Source organism: Nipponia nippon, unplaced genomic scaffold (assembly GCF_047370975.1).
Source record: "Nipponia nippon isolate SJK-2023a ecotype South Korea unplaced genomic scaffold, ASM4737097v1 scaffold_5, whole genome shotgun sequence".
NCBI classification, from domain to species: Eukaryota; Metazoa; Chordata; class Aves; order Pelecaniformes; family Threskiornithidae; genus Nipponia; species Nipponia nippon.
Genome location: NW_028262369.1, coordinates 51,049,564 through 51,071,051, shown reverse-complemented (window position 1 = coordinate 51,071,051; position 21,488 = coordinate 51,049,564). Strand labels below are relative to the sequence as shown.

Below are 21,488 nucleotides of genomic sequence, written 5' to 3'. Positions count from 1 at the left end.
TAAGTGCACAAATTAATAAACACATTTCTTTCTACAGTAACTTATACTTTACAAAAACATGAAGAAACTTGACATTTGGTACACTCTTACTATATAAGCAATGGATAGCATAAGGAAAAGCTAGGTTTAAAGCCAATAAAAGGATGAGAGGAATAAGATTGGGTGTTCCAAATTATCTCCCTTCCTATTTTTTTCAAAATTCTCTTAGCTTACCCAAAGAAAGCTAGTCTTTACTCTAATTATCAGTATTGGAGAGTCAAATGCATATTTTCTTTATTTAAATCAATAGTTTGCTGAAATGAAAGCTGAGTGACAGTTTTGTTGATGGTGGACACAATATGCAGAAGAGAACTTAATCGCCTGTAGGAAGCTGCCAAATTTGCATTTCTTGCTTGTTGGATTTATAGACTTCTAACTCAAAGGCATCCTTAATCAGGGAAAAAAAAAATCTCAATTGTTTGTTTTGGGGCTCCTGATGGCTAAGATATTCATACCAAACATAAACTTTTCACAATGTTGTTGCTTCTTAGGATTGGAGTCTTTCAATGGAAGTTCTCACCACTTTCCCATGGAAGAAGATAAAATGCTATCTGAATTAGAGTGGGGATCCCAACAGGCAAAGAAGTCCTTATTGAGTAGCAGAGTTTCTAATAAAGATCATGAGCAGAACCCAGATACAGACAGCACACTGGAAAACTTGTCTGGACACTCCCTGATGAGGTAACATGAACATATGTTACAAACATAACAAATATAACTAAGCTTGGTAGTGTTATGGCATGTTACCAAAAATGGCTATGTCTTTGGATATGCAAAAGGAAGGTAACAGAAATGATACAACGTTAGTAAGATGGGCATGCAGAAAACATCTTTTTCCCTGTATTTTAAATATGAAAGCCTAAAGTAGATGGCTGTAGTAAGAGAAAATACTAAACAGTGATTCCTTCCCAAATGACCCCTCTGTTTTTTTTAAGGATAACTGGCCAATATAGGGATCCTGTCAGGTTTAGTACCTTAAGCATTGAAACACAATTTTCGTTTTCTCTTTCTACAAATGGTCTGTAAGAAGCGGAGGAAAAAAAAATACCTTGTAAACCTATGAAGTCATCTTGCTCTTTTCAGTAGGATCCACAGACATTTTTGGCTACACTTGTGTAGAGCTAATACTCATAAGCCTCTCCAGCTCTGAGATGATGATTTTTGAGAGATGAGCTGCACCTCAGAAAAGAGTGTAGAGGAAGAGAAAAATTATTTTTCCTGTTGCATCCTCTGTATGGCTACCTATGAATGCAGTTTATTTTCTGCTAATTGTGTGTTGAAGATAGTTATGAAATACACTGAGCTTAGTTTTCACTGTGCTTTTTTCTAAAAAGCAACAAATCTGAATGGTCTTTTACTCATTCGGTGTGGGCATAGAATGGTTCTGAGGTACTGACTTATACTGGTGACTTTCACTGATATCCAGTACTGGGTTTGAAAGGTCCTATGACCTCCTAAGATGTGCCAAGATCCTAAGATGTGCTAAGATGTGCAGAACGTCTTCCTAAGGGATTTAAGCAGCCACTGTTAATCCTTTTTAGTTTAATAAAATCGGGATAGTAAATATAAGAAGTGTCTACATCATTTTCTGGATGTTTGGAAAGAGATGTATAACTTTCTCGTAAGAAATATTACCGTAGTATTTTACTAACTGTTTAAAGTTTTGGCTTTCAAGCATTTCAGTGCATTTTCATGAAAGAGATCAAGACTCAGGGCAGTGGCATATCAGATTCAGTTGCATCCATATGCTGATAGTAACCTGTTTACTTTTTAAAAATACCGTGCATCATATTCTGATATCAAAATATTGCCCTAATTTCCTGTGAGTAAAACAAAGTTCATCACTCAGACTCTCTAAACAGATGTGTAAATGTACATGCAGGTGAGTGCATCCTGACTTTCTCATGCCGTTTCCTAACAGGAGGCACTGAAACTGCTTGTCTGGCCATGTAGAACATGTAGATACTATGTTAATTTTTTTGTGTGTGTGCTAACTAGGTTTAATACTTGGGGGGAAAACCAAGGTGCTCTAGAAACTTAACCCTAAACTGAGGTATAGGTACAAAGGCCATCTCATGAGGCCATTTCCTAAACGCAGACTGGGCCTGTGCAAACCATAAAAGACTGTGCCTTTTGCGTGGATCTGTTTGGTGTATATACATGGAAGAACTAGGTTATTGCTTTGTCTTATCAGATGGCTGGACTTACAAGAATATGACTCCTTTCTTTTTTTGTTTCACTGTCAGTTTCTCAGACAAGGGAAGATCCCAGAAGACGCCAACTTCTTCCCCATCTCCCGGCTCCCAAAAAATGTTGCAGTTTGATTCTATAGGCAATACAGCAGAAAGAGTCAAGTCACCTGCTGGCTTTTCTGGAAGTACAGCGTCAGGGCTGAAACCTAACGTAGCCTTCCCCGACTTGAGTCTGGGAACTAGTAGGTCTGTAGCAGGAGCAGCCTCAGCGAGTGGTGAGTTGTTTTGTTAAAACCGTACTAATCCCAGAGCAGGTTTTTTTTTATTAGTTTTTGATGTGGCACCTAAAGTCTATGGAGGTTGACTAGTAAGTCTTATCCTGCAGGATGTATGCGCTTCTCCCCTGCTGGTCTTCAGCATCGTTTAGCAGCAGAATTGAACTACCTTAGTGCCATTGAGGAGTCTGTGCGACAGCTTTCAGATGTAGAACGAGTACGAGGCATATCACTTGCCCAGCAGGAGAGCGTTTCTTTGGCTCAGATTCTGAAGGTAATGGAAAAATACATCCTTGTCTTAACCTTCCTTCTTTTTATTTTGCAAGAAAATTAATCAAATTAGGGTGAGTTTACGCTTTTGTTAGCAATGCAGAGAAGTCATAATGGGCATAATGGAGCATCTCTGATAATGTCCATTTTTATTAAGATTAATGTCTGTTATCTGTCTTATTTTAAGTTGACACCAAGGAACTGGTAACTGTAGAATATGTCTTTAATATACTTACTATATATATTTATTATATATAATATAATATTAGTTGGAATCACTGCTTTGGTTGTGTACTTCAGTAAAATAAAAACTAGATTATTTACTGGGTTTGATGCTGGATGCTAATGCTGTGCAGTGTAGTTGTTCAGGCTGGATCATTTGTCTTACTCCACGAAGAGGATATTTTTGGTTGAAATTCTCTTATGTTGACAAGATTGCTTGTTCTAGTTTGTTGAATTAATTGGCCTTCTAAATCCTCTTTCTTTCTGCACTGTGGTGGAAGAGTATGGGGAATGTGCATTGTTTACTTAAAAAGGGAGAGGGTCAGTTGGTAGGCTGAAAATTTTACTTTAGCAGAAGAGGCACCACCAGTAGAGTAGATCTAGATCTTTCAGAGGTAGTTGCAGCCAGTGGCTAAGGCAAAAAAGGTCTTTACATTTAACTTGCATGATTAAAACTTGTTTTCCTAATCTGTAGGCACAGCAGCAGCGCCATGAACGGGACTTAGCTCTTTTGAAAATCAAGGCTGAACAAGAAGCTTTAGAAAGTCAGAGACAGCTGGACGAGGCAAGGCAGAAGGCAGCTCAGGTAATGCTGCCCTTCAAAAAATGTGGAGTGTGTAAGAGGCAAAATGCTGTAAGTAAATCCGTGTCTACAAGTATTCTTAATTTGAAGCTGTGAGCATACGGAAATGGTGAAGGGATTTAATATAGCTGAAAAAACCTCATGGGGGTCAATTTAAAACTTTTTTCCGCCAGATTTTGAGAAGTAAAACTATACTTACTATAGCCAGAAAATTTTGAAGAGCTGAACTGGCTGTGTTTCCTGCATAGGTCCATGCAGAGTCACTGCAGCATCTGGTCCAGTCACGGCAGGAGGCTGTACAAGAGACCCCATGCAAGGCTGCAGCGAAGCAGGCGGAAACTGCACTTCTCACTACAGATGCAGCTCACCAGCTCCGTGAGGTGAGGTCCTGAGTGAAACGAAAAAGCTATTCTAATTTCAGTATTATTTTGAATATTTTTTTGCCTCTAGGTTATCCTCTGTTCAGTGTCATTCTCACTGGAACTTCTTCACCTTCATAATGGGACAAATAATAGGACTTTAAAGGAGCTTTTCTGGCATCGTTACTTAGAAGTCAGTTGGCAGCCTTAAATCCCTGTTCACTATTCTTATGATCTTCCAGTTAACAAACTGTTAAGTTTTTGTTTTTCCAGGATAGATTAATGACAGTGAACACAACATCTTTAATTTGTTAGTTACACTCCATCAGGGATTGATCCTGTATCTGTTTCATATGCAAATTAAATTAGAAAAGCAGGGAAATAGCAATTTTGCTTACTTTTGAAGGTAGGAGGCCAACAAATAAAATTAAATAATTTAAAAAAGGAGAGGGGAGGATCTTCAGGAAAGCTTTTAACTTGGTACAGAGTTTGAAGTTTTCTTTTTCTGAGTCTCTTTTCATTCCTCTTGTGGCATACAGAATTTTTATCAGTCTATCAGTTTTTATGCTTGTTGTTCCCACCATGTAGCAGCTATTTCACACATAGGTAAGAACCACAGTAACCAAAAAATGCTTTTGCTTCTTCACAGTTTAGCAATCGCAGTGACTGTCGATTAGGAATATGGGATGGAGTGCAGAAGGCTGATGAGTATGAACATAACTGTTTCTTCACAGCTTATGCACATGTTCATGCTCAGCAAGGCTCTTTTTATGATGGGTAATGGGACTGTAGAATAATACCGATGTACTTGTTCTGGGCTTTGCCAAATATGTGAAGTTTAAATAATTTTTGCATAGACAAGAATGGGTTAGGTTAAAGGAGTGGAAAAGCTCAAGCATCTGAGATACATGTAGTGGTTGTTAATAGTAGGTAGTGAAGTCTTGGAGAAAGACAAAGAAACATTTGTAGTTTATAGAGCTGAAGTGGGTGGAAGCCAATTATGAAACAAGGTAGAAGAAACACACACAGATTTTATTTGGTATAGGGTTTTAATCTCTTGTCTTGCTTTTAAGTTTGAAGTCTGAGAGTAAGAGGTGCTGGTGGAGAGGTTGATGGGGATGACCTGATCAGTGACGATGGGATAGCAGAGTAGCTTTTCCATCCATGTTCACAAGTGACTCCTGATATTCAGTTGAACAACCATTTATTTTAACTGGTATGCAGCAATGGAAATGCCAGTCACCAATGTGCTGGGAATATTTTCGGATGTACACTGTAATTTCTTATGTATAAAGGAATGGAGTTCGTTTTCCGCATTGCTTTCAATTAGAAGTTTTTCTTATGCAAAAGAGAGAACACAGCATGCTAGTATACAAGTTTGCTTAGAGTTGACTTTCGTACTACTGAAGGCTAAAACAGTGGGTAATGTATACAGACAAGCCAATTTAAAAAAAAAAATCATTCACTTGTTTCTATAAAATTTCTATATATTAATTGAAGAATTACTGAAGAAACTCAGTATGCGTATTGGAAGTTATTGAAATACAGCTTATTCCTACCTTCAAAACCAACTGGAGTTCCCTGCTCTGCAAGAGGCAGACCTTTGAACAAGAAGAAAAACACTAAATTCTAAAGCTTCTAAAAACCAGTGTTACCTGCTTTGATTTCTGAAGAAGTTCTTATTTCTAGTCAGGTACACAGTGACTGCCATACATTAAAAAGGATAATTTATGGCTATCTGTTGATTTAATGGTACCAATTTTAGACCTGGCAGTTTGCATGATATTGGAACTTAAACCTGTTGCTTCCTTTGGAGTGGAAAGATGCACTTTCAAATGAAAAAGAGAACATTGTTTCTGGTGTTTGTGGTTGGGCTGTTTTGGTTTTGTTTTTTTTTTTTTTAAAGTAATTCTAATTGTAAGTGTGGAATGTTTTATCATTCTACTGATCAGAGTTTGGTTAAGTTTATTAGAATGATATTCTAAGTAGTATCTTGCACGTCTGTAGTTTCCTATTGATACTTGCACTCTGCATAAATCAAAGAGTATGTATTTACAGAGCAACATGCACCTCCTACAACCAAAATTGACATGCATGTAATTACAAACCATCTTAAAACCATGTCTTACGTATTTGTTCAACAAATCAGTAAATTGCCTGTGAGAATGACTATTTTCTATTTTCTCTTTCAAAAACATTTTGATGCTGATAAGCTCATTGTATTCCTTTGGTTTTTATTGTACTCAGATGACAGAGTTAGCACGAACCCAAATCTCCGATACTGTCAGTGCTCCAGCTGCTCCGGTCACCACCTTGTTTGACCAACAGCGGCAGCATCATTCAGAGTTCATGAAGCAACTGAGAGCCCGAACTGATACAACCAGGTTTTGCCTAATGTTTCACATCTTGGGAAGGGGGAAGTAAGATTTATTAGGTTTTGCTTCACCTATTCTTGAAGAAAATTTTAAGGTATCGTAACAAATGAGCATTTAAGAAGAATTTAGATGCCATCTTTATGCCCTTAATAGTGTACGCCAAAGGTTTTGTGGGATGATTAAACTAGTCTAAGCTTTAAGTGATCTTTTCAGAAATTTTAGCTGTTACTACTTCTAGTAAACTGATGAAAGCTTGTGAAAACTGTGTTACTCTTTGGTTTAAGACAATGCAAATTTACCCAAAACACTTCTCTCTCAGGAAATGTGAGTCTGGTGCTATATCACAAGGTAAAGAGGAAACAGGTGACTCAAAACAGACATACTCACCGATGTTTGATAGTTATTCAGAGTCCTCAAGATCAAAGGTTCATGATCAGAGGTAAGAGGAGTTTAGATTACACAGGGTTTTTGGTTTTGGTTTTTTTGCTATAAATAAGAACTAAAGTACAAAGGAATATCAAGATACTTCCTTCAATATTTTTTTTAAAAAAGAAGGAAAGTCAGTATTAAACCTTCAACAAGTAAACCAGTCTTATATTCCAGAGCTTGAAGGTTTACATGCCTACCAGAATTTCCTTTGTCTTTAATTAAAAATCCTACTACACTGTGGTCCACAGTGTAATAGTATGTTGTGTGTTAATATCTTCAGTTTCACATTTGCTGTATTTGTTCTAATTGGATGCTTTTCTCTTTCATAACTTAAGAATAATTGAGTTCCATGTCTGCTTTCTTATTCAGCTGAATTAACAAGAGTCTAGCCAGCAGGTGAAGGGGAACAGTTATTCCCCTCTGTTCAGCTCTTGTGAGACTGTATCTGGAATACACTGTCCAGTTTTGGGCTTCTCGGTAAAGAGAAGACATTAACAAAGTCTAGTGGTGAACCACCAGGATGGTTAGGACTCTGGAGTACATGATGTAAAAGAGAAGCTGAAGGAACTGAGCTCACTTAACTTAGAAAAGAGAAGGCTAAGGGGCAGGGATCTAGTTGCAGTATCTTAAAGGTAGGTTGTTAGGTAACATAAGGCTAGACTCTTTTTGGAGGTGCGCGGTGAGATGACAAAAGGCAATGGTGACAGATTGCAGAAAGGGGAAAATCACTGGGGAAAAAAAATGCTCCATATGAGAGCGGTCAAACAGTGGAATGAGGGTGTAGGGAGGTTGTGGGATCCTCTGTCCTTGCAGGTATTCAGAACTTGGATGCGGCCTTGACTTTGGTTAGATGAAATACCTTCAGAAATTGTTGAGCTGAGATATTCCGATTTCTGTTCTGTGGCCTGCTTGCATACTTCTATTGCATCACCTTTGCAACCTAAAAGTCACTTTAAATTTATCTTGAGTCTTTTTCCTTGTCCTAAATATTTGCATTTTGTGCCCTTCTCATTTTGCTCTGTGTCTTTTTGAAATGGACTAGAACATAGACTGGAGCATATGTTCTGGAAATGCAGTGCGAAGACCTGTAGAACTGCCTACTAATGTGCATTACTTTCTGTTCTGTTCTCTGTATCTGGCCATTTTGTTAGGGCTTGTTTTTTTTTCACTGCTGCTTTGTACTGGCTTGAGATTTTACATGAAGTCCCTGGAATGCTGCTTGCCTGAGGTTTAGATTTGACGCATTTCTGGTGTTACGTTTCAGTATCTTGCCTGCGTTTAATACTGGATTTTAGCTTTTTGTTTCCTGTTCACTTACCTGATCTGGTTAGGTCCCATGAAGTTTCTCACAGGCCTTCTCTGATCTTGACCAACTGGAATGATTTTGTCCTCTGTAGTTCTTCTAATTTAAAACAATATCGCTATCTTGCTCATCCTTTTACAAACTGTAAGAAGAGATGTTTGCAGTGGTTTATCATCAATACTCATTGCCAGGTAGAGGGTGTGCATACCTACAAACCACTTGCATTCTAAGGTAGAATAAAAATAACAAGTTCTGCTGTCAGTCAGCAGCTTGATGAGGCTTGGAATTTTAAAGTAGCCAAGCTTCATTTTAAAAACAAAACCAAACCCTCTGCATGTCGAGTATTGCTGGGATGTTAGTCATGGTATGTACAGTAGTAATGTAATATAAATATTTTGAAATGTGCAAAGTAATTTTTAAAAATAACTATCTCTTGATAACACAGTAGTACCAGCAGCCGCCAAGAGAGTCCTTCAGTTCCATCTTCGAAGGAGAATGAGAAAAAGCTTTCCCGTCGTGAAAAGATAACTAGCAGTATTGAAGAGCAGGCTCATACGGGTGTGGATGATTCCTTGCCGAGTGATAGTATTTTATCACTGCCAGATGAAAAAGGTTAGCTGTGTTGTTTGTATGTGATGAATCTGAAGGTGGTAAGGGGGGAGGGAGGTGCTGTTTCAGAATTAGTTGCTGAAATTAATGAGGGGAATATGTGTGAAGAAAGCTGAGCCCCAGGTGAAATGGTAGCCTCTTAAGAGGTAACAGAGGATGGCACAGTGAGATGGGAACCTTTGGAATTCTGTGCATCAGAGTGATGGAGTCTGTGGGCCATTCAACTTTCTGCTGTGCTAGCTGCAGCCAGGTGTTCGCTTGCTGAATATGCAGGCTGAATGCCAAATGTTTCAGCAGACCCAGTATACCTTTGTACAGAAGTCTATTAGGTCTTTTTAAGCTAGAAAACAGTAGTTCATGACCTAACTCAAGGTCACGCTTTTCTAAACACTCAGTTTTCTACATTAAAGTAGTTATCTCCCCTGTCTTTGCTCCCCCCCCAACATTATTGAAATGAGACAGAGTAAAACTGCATTCATGGTACATGCCTGAGCATGAAACCACTTCCCTGATTTCTCCCTCAGATTCCGCCTCTGTTGCAACAGAGTATTCCCTGAAATTTGATGAGTCCATGACAGAGGATGAGATTGAAGAAAAGTCTTTTCGGTCTTTGCTGCCCTCTGAGAGTCATCGCAGAAATAACTTGGAGAAGAAACGGGGTAATCGTGATGATTCTGATGAGGAAGTCTCCCCAGAAAAAACAGCTCTGTCATCTATCAAGGTAGGTGTTGTGGTTTAACCCCAGCTGGCAACTAAGCACCACGCAGCCGCTCGCTCAATCCCCCTCGGTGGGATGGGGGAGAGAATCGGAAGAGTAAAAGTGAGAAAACTCATGGGTTGAGATAAAGACAGTTTAACAGGTAAAGCAAAAGCTGCATGCGCAAGCAAAGCAAAGCAAGGAATTCATTCACTACTTCCCGTGGGCAGGCAGGTGTTCAGCCATCCCCAGGAAAGCAGGGCTCCATCACGCGTAACTGTTATTTGGGAAGACAAACGCCATCACTCTGAACGTCCCCCCCTTCCTTCTTCTTCCCCCAGCTTATATGCTGAGCATGATGTCATATGGTATGGAATAGCCCTTTGGCCAGCCTGGGTCAGCCCCCCTGGCTGTGCTCCCTCCCAGCTTTTTATGCACCTGGCAGAGCACAAGAAGCTGAAAAGTCCTTGACTAGTGTAAACTCTGCTCGGCAAGAACCAAAACATCAGTGTGTTATCAACATTATTCTCATCCTAAACCCAAAACACGGCACTATACCAGACACTAAGAAGAAAACTAACTCTATCCCAGCTGAAACCAGGACAGTAGGTCAAGCAACCGTAGTTAAGGTAAATTAACTTGAACTGAGGTGGTTAAGCTCATGAGCTTCAAGTGAGCCGTTCTTAGTTGTGTTTGCAAACTTTAGGGTTCTTTTCGTCCCTGTGGTTCCTTGAGCACCTCAAAACAGGGTTGTATGAATCATGCTGTGTGTCACTGTTGTACAAGTGCGATGACTTGACTTATGGAACATTCCATGCAGCCCTCTACCTGTTCTCTTGTGGCTTTGGAGAAGAGCAGTGACTTTTTGAGGTAGATTATAAAAGCCCGGTAGATTAAGTCTTCCTACTATGCCTACACACAGCTAGAAAGTACAAGAGGATGCTTCATCTCTCTGGCCCAAGAGGGAACATCCCCAAACTGTCATGCAGCCCAGGGCAGAAAAACCTGGTCTGCACAAAGCTCAAAGAGGAAAAAACAGCTTCCCTTCTTATATCTGTTTTTGTGTGTGTGTGTGTGTGTGTATCTCTGCCTACAGACACACACTTTGTAATTGAAAAAAGCCTTGGAATTTCTGTACTATCAAATCATGCCAAATTTGTCCTGCCTTCCAGGAGCTAAGCATGCCATTCTCAGGGGGGCAAGATAGTTTCTCTAAATTTACCATGGAGATGGTAAGACAGTACATGAAAGAGGAGGAAATGCGAGCAGCTCATCAGTCCTCACTGCTTCGGCTCCGGGAGAAGGCTCTGAAAGAGAAGACCAAGGCTGAATTAGCTTGGCTGGAACACCAGAAGAAGTAAGGCAGCTCTGAATATACACTGTTGCTGACTGACCATTTTCTTGTATTTCTGCTTGATTTTTTTTTTTGTAAGATTTTGCTTCCACTCCCCCCCCTCTGTTATTAAGTATCAATGGCTGGACTAGTCTTCTGACATCAGTAATCTATACAAATGTTATTGCCACTTGGAAAGAACAGAACCCAGTTTGTAAGTGTGCTTTCATGTTTACATTGAATGTGGTTTGATGAAAGAGAATTTCATTGAAACAGTAGAGCATCAGGTGTTTGTTGTTAGTCAGAGAAGGTAGTTCTCAACCATTATTCTACAAGTCTTAATTCAAGAATGTATAAAACTGTCAAACTGTTGGAACTTTATTTGCTTGATGTCTATCTGAGGTCATTTTAGTTGACTCAGGCCAAATTTTGTGAATCTGGATACATGTTGTCCTTAATGATTTGTTTCCTACCTAACATACGCTTTGCCCTGGAATGCTGCTTGAAGTACCTAGTGATGCTACTAAACAGTGGTGACCAGATTTAATCAATAATACTTTTCCATGGTCACTCTCTGCATGAGAGTACCACTGTTCACCAGACATTTTCTTCCAACTGCTTATCATTGTGAGTTTGATAAAGGATTGTGAGGTAGTGACCCAAGTGTCCTTTCTTTTGTCTTTCTCAAATGGTGAGCATGCTACCTCTGCAGAACTTCATTCATTTGAGATCTCGTATTACTGTACTGGCCTTTTAACTGTGCGTGTCTTTGACTAAACAGTACAAAATATTCCACTATAGAGAATGCCAATGATTAAGTACAGGCATATACTCTTCTGCAGGTTAGGAAAAGTAATTTTTTTTTTTTTTTTTTTTTTTTACTTCAAAGAGTGAAAGGCTTGCTGTTGTGCGCTTTTTTTCATATTTAATCGTTTCTTCCAACCCATTTGCAGGCATTTGCGAGACAAGGGAGAAGATGATAAAATGCCTCCTATTCGAAAGAGGCAGCGTGGTCTGCTGCTGAGATTACAGCAGGAAAAGGTAACTGATGCCCTCTAGGAAAATCCTGTTGAACCCCCTGTGTAGCTATTAAATATTTCAGACACTGTAAAAGATAAGAATTGAGAAAACTCCATCACAGGCTTTAGAATAGGAAGCTAGCAGTATTTCTTACCAATAAGTTTTATTTGCATTTTGGTAGTATTTAACACATTGTTTAAAAGAGTCCTTCTGTATCAGTAATCTCGCTGGTTGAGACTTAGATGTGTTAATTGATCTTCTGTTCTTTGCTGCTGAAGTTCAGGCTAGTTACTTCATCATGTAATTTCAGTCATTTAAAACCCATAGCATGGACACTGTGGCAGCTTTAGAATGTGTTCTTGAGAGCTGTCACAGTTCTTATGCTTAATCTTTTATACCTAAAAGGCAGAAATTAAGCGTCTTCAAGAGGCTAACAAGGCTGCTCGGAAGGAGAGACAACTGATCCTTAAACAGCAGGCGGAAATAGAACGAATCCGTCAGACTACAATGAAACTGCAGGAAAAACTAAAGTCTGCAGGAGAAAACAAGCTGGTAGGTGTTCAGTACAGAAGCTGGAGTCTTCCCTCTTTGGCCGTGCAGCTGGTATTTGACTTCAGTGTTTATAGGAATGGAAAGCTACTAAATTAGATCTATCACTTGGAAGTTTTGTCTGCCTCAAACGATCTCATCCTCTTTATATCAGCAATTTTATGTTTAATTTTTTTAAAGCATTATTTAAGGAAATGCATTTGGAGAAGTTATAAAATGTTTTGTTTTAACTGGGCAGTAGATGGTGATTGTTAATTCTCAAGCTTAACTAGTGACTTTGGGAATATAATTTTTTTGATGCTTAGATCTCTTAGGCTCTGATTTTGTTGGATTATTTGTCAGACCCCAAGGAACTAAATGTAAGCGCTAAGCCCAAATCTTGCTGCTTTGCGTGTGTTAGTGTCATTACAGTAAGTTTCTTGCATCTGCTTTATGAGATAGCAAGATGGGGTTTTGATAACTGTCTGCCTTACAAAATTTTGAAGAGATGCAAGCGTAATAACAGTAGTGTAGAAAGGATTGGTTTCCTGTTTGGGTGGCTGAGTTATGGTGGGTTTTTTGTTCTAGATACAGTCAGGGGAGAACTTAAATTATGGAGAAAAAGGGTGTACTAAAAACTTGGTGTCAAATAAAAATGAAGTTGGAAAATGAAGTTCAATCTGCGGGTGGACTGACTTATCTGAAGTAGTCTTTGATGTACTCTCAGGAGAAATAACCTAAATTAACACAATTTTTAAAAAGATGGTAGAATATCTTTTCCTACTTTCAATGTTGTTGTTTTGTTGTTTTTTTTAACACTTCATTGCAGGAACTTCACAGTGAGGATGACGTCAAGCAGAGCAATGGTTCTAGCCCACTTCCAACTGATGCAGAAACACGCAGCCCTTCCCCAATCTCAATCTCCAGCAGTGAGACTAGTAGCATTATGCAGAAACTTAAGAAAATGCGCAGCAGAATGGATGAAAAGTAACTAATTTTTTTTCTTATACAAAAGTTTACTATTAATTTAATAGAACGAGTTGGTTTGGCCACTATCTGCACTAAAAATGGCCATGAGAAAATTTACAGAGGTATTGATATCACATACACTTTGATCTGAGTTGCCTGAAAAATAGCTGATTGGAAGCATTAATAGAACTACATTAATCTTTGAATATAATATTTTAAAGGCTACCATTCTTGCATGAATACTGAGATTCAAACGTTAGTTGGCAGACCACATGGTCAAGGTTTTATTGTAGAAGATTGGTTTTAATGTTTTTTCTACTTGACATAGTTGGTAAAAGCACATCAATTTAGGAGATTTTTATGTTTGTGCATACAAGGAACTTGAACGGGCTCCAGCTTGATGGTACATGTTGTCAGAGTTTCTCTTTCAATGAGAGACCTGAAGTCAATTGGTCAAAGTGGTGCCTGTATTTAGTATCTTCCCTTTTATTTTAGAGGGAAAAAATATAGGGAGTGAGGCTCTGAAATTACAGTACCAATTTTTATCTTGAGTTGAAGCATAAGTTACGAATAGCTATGGTCTTATGCAAAAACTAGTAACTGAGTTTGAGATCTGGCTCACAGAAAGTCATTGAGCTTGTTGGGCATCTGATTTCTACCTTATCCAGCTGCTGAATTTAAATTCTAATTGCATTAAAAGGAGCTAGGGCTGAATTCTGTAAGTATTTTCTTAATTAATGGAGATGGTATGTGTGTGACTGAGAAGACAAGCAGTTAATAAGACCTTTCTTTTCCTCCTATGTGGTCCACAGGTTGGAAAAATTTTGAAAATGGTTGTTAGTCTTCAGAGGAAATAATGAAGTATATGAGCAGTTCCTGGGTCTGAAAACTAAGGCTGAATCTGTTGATTTCACCCGTTAAATTGTTTTGAATCAAAAATTGTTTCTGTATCTTTAGTGCAGACAAAGTATTTCCTACACTGAAAAGATACCAAATGCTTTACCAGCATGTGCTCATTAGTTTGAAGCCTTAAATTCTTATTTGAGACTAACCCATTAAAAATCTGGCCTCTGCCAGTTAGCACAAGGAATAGTCTTTGCTTAAACAATTCTTTCTGGACAAAGGTTGGTCACTATATTTTAGTCCATATGGGTGATCTTTGTAATGTTTTCTCTCTTGAGACTCCTAACAGAGCTGGATAAAACGTCAAAAAAGCAAGCACTGCCATTTGTAAAGGCAAGCTGTCTGTGACTCCTTGGCACCTTATTTGCTTGTAGTCATTTGAGAACCACAGTTGCCACACTTGCATGTATTTGTATATGATGAAGATAAAAACCAGTAGTACTAAGTGAGGATTTGGTATAAGTACGAAAAAAACAACAACATGTTCTAGTTACATGGTCTTCATATTCTAGCCTAAATTGATTACTATTTTATTCATACTCTTCTGGTAGGATCTGGTAAACTGAACAGCCAAAATCACAAATGATTTCAAGGTTCTGAAGTGCCATATTACCAAAATCAAATTCTTGGCATTCCAAGTCATGTGAAAACCACCCATTGTTACAGCAGCAAACTCTCTCAAAGTATGTTTTGAGCTTGACAAATGGCTTAAGATGGGGACTTGACAAGGACCTGCTCTGTAGGCCGTGTTGACTTCTAGGGTTTCAAGCAAACAAGATTTTACTGCTAGTCCTATTTTTTTTGTTAAAAAGAGGGTCTTTATCTTATTTTTTTCCACCCGAGATTCAGCATACAAAATTTCAAATGGTGATGCAGTGTTACAAAACTAAGTTACAGCTTATTAATTTTGAGATTGTATTAATACTATACGAGATGACATACACTTTTATATTCAAGACTTCCTATGCTTTTTTTACCAAGTAGTGTTTTTGTCAATATTGGTTTTGAAATCTTATTTTTTTTCAAAGTACCTTCAATTCTAAGCAACACTTACAATTACAGAAAGAATTACATACTAATAAATAATTGTTCTTACTATTACAAGGGATAGTAGTAGATACCAAGTATGTTCTACCCTTAAAGGTATTTTAATTGTCAGTCCAAAATGTTGCTCACCTGGAGAATACTTTTCAAAAGGTGGATAGCGGGATTTGAGCTGAAGCAATTGCTTTTAGGAGGAACAAGTGGAAATTGTGTGTGATGTAATGTATGCGGTCATGTATTTTGGGTTTTATGGTTTTATCTTGGGTTGCTATATATGTTCAAAGGAAGTAGTATTTTGTGTAAACATAAATGATTCTCTAGAACTCAATCTTCCTAATTGTATAGCTTTTGCACATCTTTTGCAGGTATTTTGGTAGTGATAGCAGTGCTTATTGATTGAAAAACAGTGCCAACTTGGTATCTTTTCTTTAATGTCCTTATTTGTAAACACATAAGAATAATATTAACATAATAGAGTAAGACATTTGGTTCGGGGTGTAATGATAGGAAACTGCTGTTTGAAGGGAATTAATCAGATTGCGAGATACTGCAAAACAAAAGAAGCTGAATGACAAATACAAAGAAACTAGAAGAAGGAATTGGGAAACCCTGCTATGCTGGATTTGCTATACTCCATAGCAAAGTGAAAATCCTTTGGCTTTTTTACTTACGAGGCAGCTTTAATATTTCTCTTCTGCTAAAAGGGGAATGAAAGAATGGTTGTTTTCATTTTCATTGATCCATCTGTGTAGCCTGCATGTGAACAGGAGCATGCTCTGTCAAAGAGAATTAACCACTTTCCCCTTGCTTTCCTTGCATATGCAACTTTAATGATAATCTGTGCAATAGAAGAACTGATTAAATGCTCATTTTCTTTTGCTTTTCCTTAATATGCTTCTTACCTTGCATTGTAGTTGATAGAGCTATATGGAGCATGGTATTTTTCTGTAAATACGATAATTCATTAGGAATTAGCTTAAAACGGTAATTCATTAGGAAATGCCGTTTTAAGCACAGCTGTAAGTTTATGTAGATTTTTTTTTTAAAACAATAGGCATTATCTTCCTGCAGTTAGTACTCCAAATGAAAGAGGCAATACGTGAGTATTCTGAGACCAAGTCTGCACGTTGTTGCAAAAAAAAAAAAAAAAAAACCAAAATAGCAGCTAGAAGTTGAATTACAGGTATATCTCAGACTTTTCCTGGAATTGTTCATGTTTTAAAAATATATTATTTAATCTCTTTTTTTTTTTTTTTCCCTTTCACTGGTGCTTACCTTTGGAGAAGTAATTTTACTAAGGTTTCGCCAGGTGAATGAAAATGTGTTTAAAGTTTCAGACTAGCAAAGTTGTTCGTATCGCAAAACCAGCATGCTATTTAGTGCTAATAATATATTCTATTAACAGTTAGAATAGCAGGAGTTGCAAAAAGATCAAGTTGAGATATGTTAACCAGTGCATGTGGAAGTCTGCATCAAAGTAATAAAACTCCTTCCAAAATTTAAAGAAAAATACAGCAGTGTGAAAGTAGCTTGGCTTTAATTAACAGGAAATGAAGTGTTGTAAGTGTATGTGTGCTATTACCTTCTGCATAACAGTGTATAGTTTTTCTACTTCAAATGTTGGGTAATAACTATACAATGTTAAATGCAATTAATTTTAAAGTTCTTTGCTAGATGCTATCCTTTTCTCGTTCTTTCTGACTTTTTTGGTATCTTAGTTTTAAACTCTTCCTCCTTATTTTGTAGACACTGCTCTCCTGTTCACTACTTCTTCTCTGTCTTTACGTCTCACCACTGGGCTTCTCTCAGTGTCTGTTTTCCCAACCTCCACCCCAAATTCCAGCTGTATATCTACAACCAATTGGTCAGGTAACTGTATCTTTCTCAAGTGATAGACTCTTTGATAGAGCATGCTCTGTTCAGTCCTAGAAAGTCAAGAGGTTCTTCATCAGTGAACGTTTTTGACACTTCCCTCACTGTTTCCAGATCTTTATTAATGACATAGTGGGATTTGGTGCACCCTCAGCAAGTTTGTGGATGACACCAAGCTGAGCGGTGCAGTTGATTTGCTAGAGGGAAGGGATGCCATCCAGAGAGACCTTGACAGGCTTGAGGAGTGGGCCAGTGTGAACCTCAGGAAGGTCAGCAAGGCCAACTGCAAGGTCCTACACCTAGGTCAGGGCAAACCCCAGTATCGCTATAGACTGAGGGATGAATGGATTGAGAGCAGCCCTGCAGAGAAGGACTTGGGGATGCTCGTGGACAAAAAATTAGATATGAGCTGGCCATGTGCACTTGCAGCCCAGAAAGCCAACCATATCCTGGGCTGCATCAAAAGTATTGTGGCCAGCAGGTCGAGGGAGGCGACGCTCCCCCTCTACTCTGCTCCTATGAGACCTGATTTGGAGTACTGCATCCAGTTATGGGGTCCCCAGTAAGAGAAAGACATGGACCTGTTAAGTGGGTCCAGAGGAGGGCCACAAAAATGTTCAGAGGGACGGAACACCTCTCCTCTGAAGAAAGGCTGAGAGAATTGGGGTTGTTCAGCCTGGAGAAGAGAAGACTCTGGGGAGACCTTATTGTGGCTTTTCAATATGTAAAGTGGGCTTATAAGAAAAATGGAGAGAGATTTTTACCAGGACCTGTAGTGATAGGACAAGGAGTAACGATTTTAGACTAAGAGAGGGTAGATCTAGATTTAAATATAAGGAAGAAATTTTATACAGTGAGGGTGGTGAGACACAGGAACAGGTTGCCCAGGGAAGCTGTGGATGCCCCATCCCTGGAAGTGTTCAAGGTCAGGCTGGACGGGGCTTTGAACAACCTGGTATAGTGAAAGGTGTCCCAGCCCATGATAGGGGGATTGGACTAGATGATCTTTAAGGTCCCTTCCAACCCAAACCATTCTATGATTCTCATCTCTTATTCCTACTGTGTTCTGAGTGGCAGACTGTTCACTTTGCTCCCATGGTCTGGTCACTACTTCAGAATAGCTACTGAAACTGTCTACTTTGGGCGTAAAGTCAGTATAACTTGGTTATAAATGTACAAGTACAGATTAGAGCACCAGGTTAATGCTTCCAGGTTATTATTTGGAATGGATGGATAAAATGCATGATGTTAGCACCATAGAAATAGTTAGACTTTGAAATCATGCTGGTGTAATCTGAGTGCTGCTGCTTCCTCTTTGCTCCCCCAGATTTCCAGTTTCATAGATGCCAGATGTGGTTTTGCATTTTTTTTTCTGTTAAGGTGCCCCTGCTTTTGAGGATAATTGTGTACCCTTGGTGCTGCAACTGGAACCCTCTAGTCTGTAGTAAATATGAAGGCAGTGTGTATGCTACATTATGGCTCTGACCTTTTAAACCCCAGGGTTATAAAAGGGTCTGCATCTTTAGCCATGCTGCTTTAATCCTCCTGTTCCTATAGGTTGAATGTTGGAACCCTCTTTCTCTCCCATTGCTCCTTTTGACTTACCTTTCTTATTAAGTAGTCTTTGTGTGGTGACTAGTTTCATGGTCATTTAGTTAATTCTCCTCCTGTTTGTGGTCTTCTGGTTAATTCATTTGACATCTGCTTTTAAGGAGTCCCGCTCTTTTGAATCCATTTATTTCAGCCTTTCTCTTGCATTTTATTTCAACTGGACTTGCCTCCCTCAAGATCCAGTAAACTGTGAAGATCCAGGCATTCTGATGAAATCATACAGCAGGTGAAGGAAGATGAAAAAGTTGCCTTTTGCATTGAGATCATTGTGATAATGACCTCCATAATGAGTTCCAAATACATGATCTGCTAGACTAATTGGAACTGATGTATATCTGAAAGTAAGAGCTGATAAATCTGATAGTGCTGAGGAAAGACACAACATAAGCATGACTGCCCATGTCATGTTTGTAATGCAATTACTGTTGGTAGTCTAGTTTCTTAATGATATTAATCTGTTGGTTTTGCCTAAGAGTAGACAATGTTTGATGTTTGTCTACAGAAAGCAGTAAAGTAATGCACAAAATCATGGATTCTGTCAGCTTGAAGATGGCAGGTGTTCCAGAGACTCTGAGGTGCTTCTGTTTTTCACCTGCTTTTGTTTTGACCATAGGAAAGAATATTGTGGGCATGTCTTACTGGCTTCTGAAACTTTTATCTTCACATCATAACTTGTCCACCTTGTCTGAATCTGTCTTAGAGAAGGACTTATCTGAATCTTAACCTTTCTGATCAACTGCCAGCTCACTTTTCCAGGGAACAGAATGAACGCTAAGTGAATAAATGAGATGTCCTTTAGCAGGCGAGACCTGCAGATTAGCCAGTTGGTCATTCCAGTCTCTGTAAATAAAAGGGTTTTTTGAAACACGAGAGATTAAAAAGCACAAATGAAATTATTATCTGCTTTGCAGCTTAAAAACTTTGATGCTAAGTGTTTGGGATGGCTTGAAAATTACAAATTATAAAGGCATTTGCAAAACAAAATATCACAGGTCTTTGAAGACTGCCTTTTTAGGCACCACACCTTCTGCACCAATGATGAACTCTTGCTGTAGCTGGCAAACGACATATTTTCTGCAGATTGATTCTGTGATATCTTAAAATTTCAGTGTAGGAGATGAATGGATTGATGTACACTCTTCTCTAGACTTGGCATGTCAGAGGAAGTGTGTGCAATTGATGTGGAACTTGCTTCCATTTACTGTCTTAAAGGTTAAATGCTATGGTTTTGGTTACTTCAATGTTTAGAAATAAGACCAGAGATACTGTTGTTCAAGAGCTGGCAAAGAGAACTAGTATACACACACAAACCTATTCATACCTATGAAGTTCTCTTAAGAATTTCCCCGTTTCTGAGGTTTCATGGATCACTTAAGAAATCTTTGTCAGAAAGAAAAAAAATTGCTAACTTTCAGCATGAGCTTTACTTTTTATCTACTCTTAAATTAGCAGCCACATCTGTTAGTAGCTGGGAAAAACAGTCCTGCATCCTTGTTCTCTTGATGCTGTCAGCTGACAATTAACATTCCAAGTGTGGCAATCCATACAGATGATGCTTAAAGAGTGATGCTTAAAGGAAGAAGGATAAAAGTTCCAGTAATTCAGGAGAACTATTAATACAGAATCACCTTCTCTTATAATTATGTATTTGGAAAGAACTGTGGGCCAGCTGGGCTTACATTTTTTTCTGTCATTGGGATTAGCAAAAAGAAAGGTTCATTTTTCAAACTGCTTTCTTGAGGGTTCCAGTTTAATACCACAGGTACTTTTCACACCCTGAAATTGGGAACTTACCCTGTTCATTTTAGTGAATAGTTCGTAGCACTTTTAATGATTCTGAAGATCTTTAAAATGTAAGCAGCATGTTTACGGTATGTTGTAGACTTTACTTACTGGAAAGAAAAAAACTCTTGTCTACTTGTTTGGTTTTTTTCAGCAGCACATCAGAAGTTTGGGAGATAGTAGTTAGTGTGGATATTATCCTAGAAAACAATTTGAACAGCCGTAATTCTGGGAATTGTGGCAATAGAGCATCTGGGTATCGGGACCTTTGAGCGTGGTTTGCTGTTTTTCCATTGTCTTCTGCTCTGTCTGTCAGGTTCCTAACTAAGCGAGAACAGAAGCTGATGCAACGCCGGCAACATGCTGAAGAATTGTTGGAGTGGAAACGCCGCCTGGATGCAGAGGAAGCAGAAATACGGCGGATAGAAAAGCAGGCTCTAGCTGCCTGGGACAAAGAGCTGCTCAAATCCAAAATAGCCAAGAAAGACCTGGGGGATCAGAGAACTGAGCCCAAAGGTAATAGGAGGAGGGGGGAAGTGATGCAAGTGAGAAGAGTAAAGCATAATTTGACACGATGATTGCTTAGGTTTGCACTTTCTTCCTTTTTTGATGTTTTGGTGGTGGTTGTTCTTCTCTGGACACTCTTAGAATCTCGATTTCTGCACTCTTTACTGCCTTCTGTTGCCTTGTTCTTTCAGCCCTATTTTACACCTTAGTTAAATGTGTGTTCCTCCTTTGCTGTGTATCTTCTCAAGTGAACAGTGCAGCATAGGCACATCAGATGTTTCTATATACAATTTAAACTATATTTCTGTCTTTCAAAGCAAAAATACTGCATGATCTTTTGCTGATCATCTTCCAGACTTACTCCATTAAAACCATTTTCCCCTCTAGTGCTGTTTGAGTGTCTATCCTGTTAGTCTTATTACTGTTGGTGAGGATGGCTCTTATCAGGGGCTGCTTACCCCTTGTCTGTCTCTTGAAAAATTTGAAAGCATTTTTTTCTACCCTCTGTTGTTAAAGCAGTATAACTGTTTGAAATCTGCACCTGTGCTAAAGTGTGCTAGGATGTA

At 38.7% G+C, this 21,488-nt stretch overlaps 1 protein-coding gene across 5 annotated transcripts in view; it reads left to right on the top strand.

The window, feature by feature from the left end:
- The window catches only part of CEP350 (centrosomal protein 350), an 80,786-nt gene that overhangs the window by 35,091 nt on the left and 24,207 nt on the right, over positions 1-21,488 (top strand). For 3 of the 5 annotated variants that reach the window (XM_087734540.1, XM_087734537.1, XM_087734536.1), the window contains 14 exons: positions 531-720; positions 2,286-2,506; positions 2,617-2,780; positions 3,474-3,632; positions 3,830-3,961; positions 6,188-6,324; positions 6,635-6,754; positions 8,493-8,659; positions 9,181-9,377; positions 10,526-10,710; positions 11,640-11,727; positions 12,112-12,258; positions 13,064-13,221; positions 20,732-20,931. In XM_087734540.1, the coding sequence (XP_087590666.1) occupies positions 531-720; positions 2,286-2,506; positions 2,617-2,780; positions 3,474-3,632; positions 3,830-3,961; positions 6,188-6,324; positions 6,635-6,754; positions 8,493-8,659; positions 9,181-9,377; positions 10,526-10,710; positions 11,640-11,727; positions 12,112-12,258; positions 13,064-13,221; positions 20,732-20,931 (2,265 nt within the window). The remainder of the gene's footprint in view (positions 1-530; positions 721-2,285; positions 2,507-2,616; positions 2,781-3,473; positions 3,633-3,829; positions 3,962-6,187; positions 6,325-6,634; positions 6,755-8,492; positions 8,660-9,180; positions 9,378-10,525; positions 10,711-11,639; positions 11,728-12,111; positions 12,259-13,063; positions 13,222-20,731; positions 20,932-21,488) is intronic. The other 2 variants (XM_087734538.1, XM_087734539.1) reach the window with 2 other exon arrangements.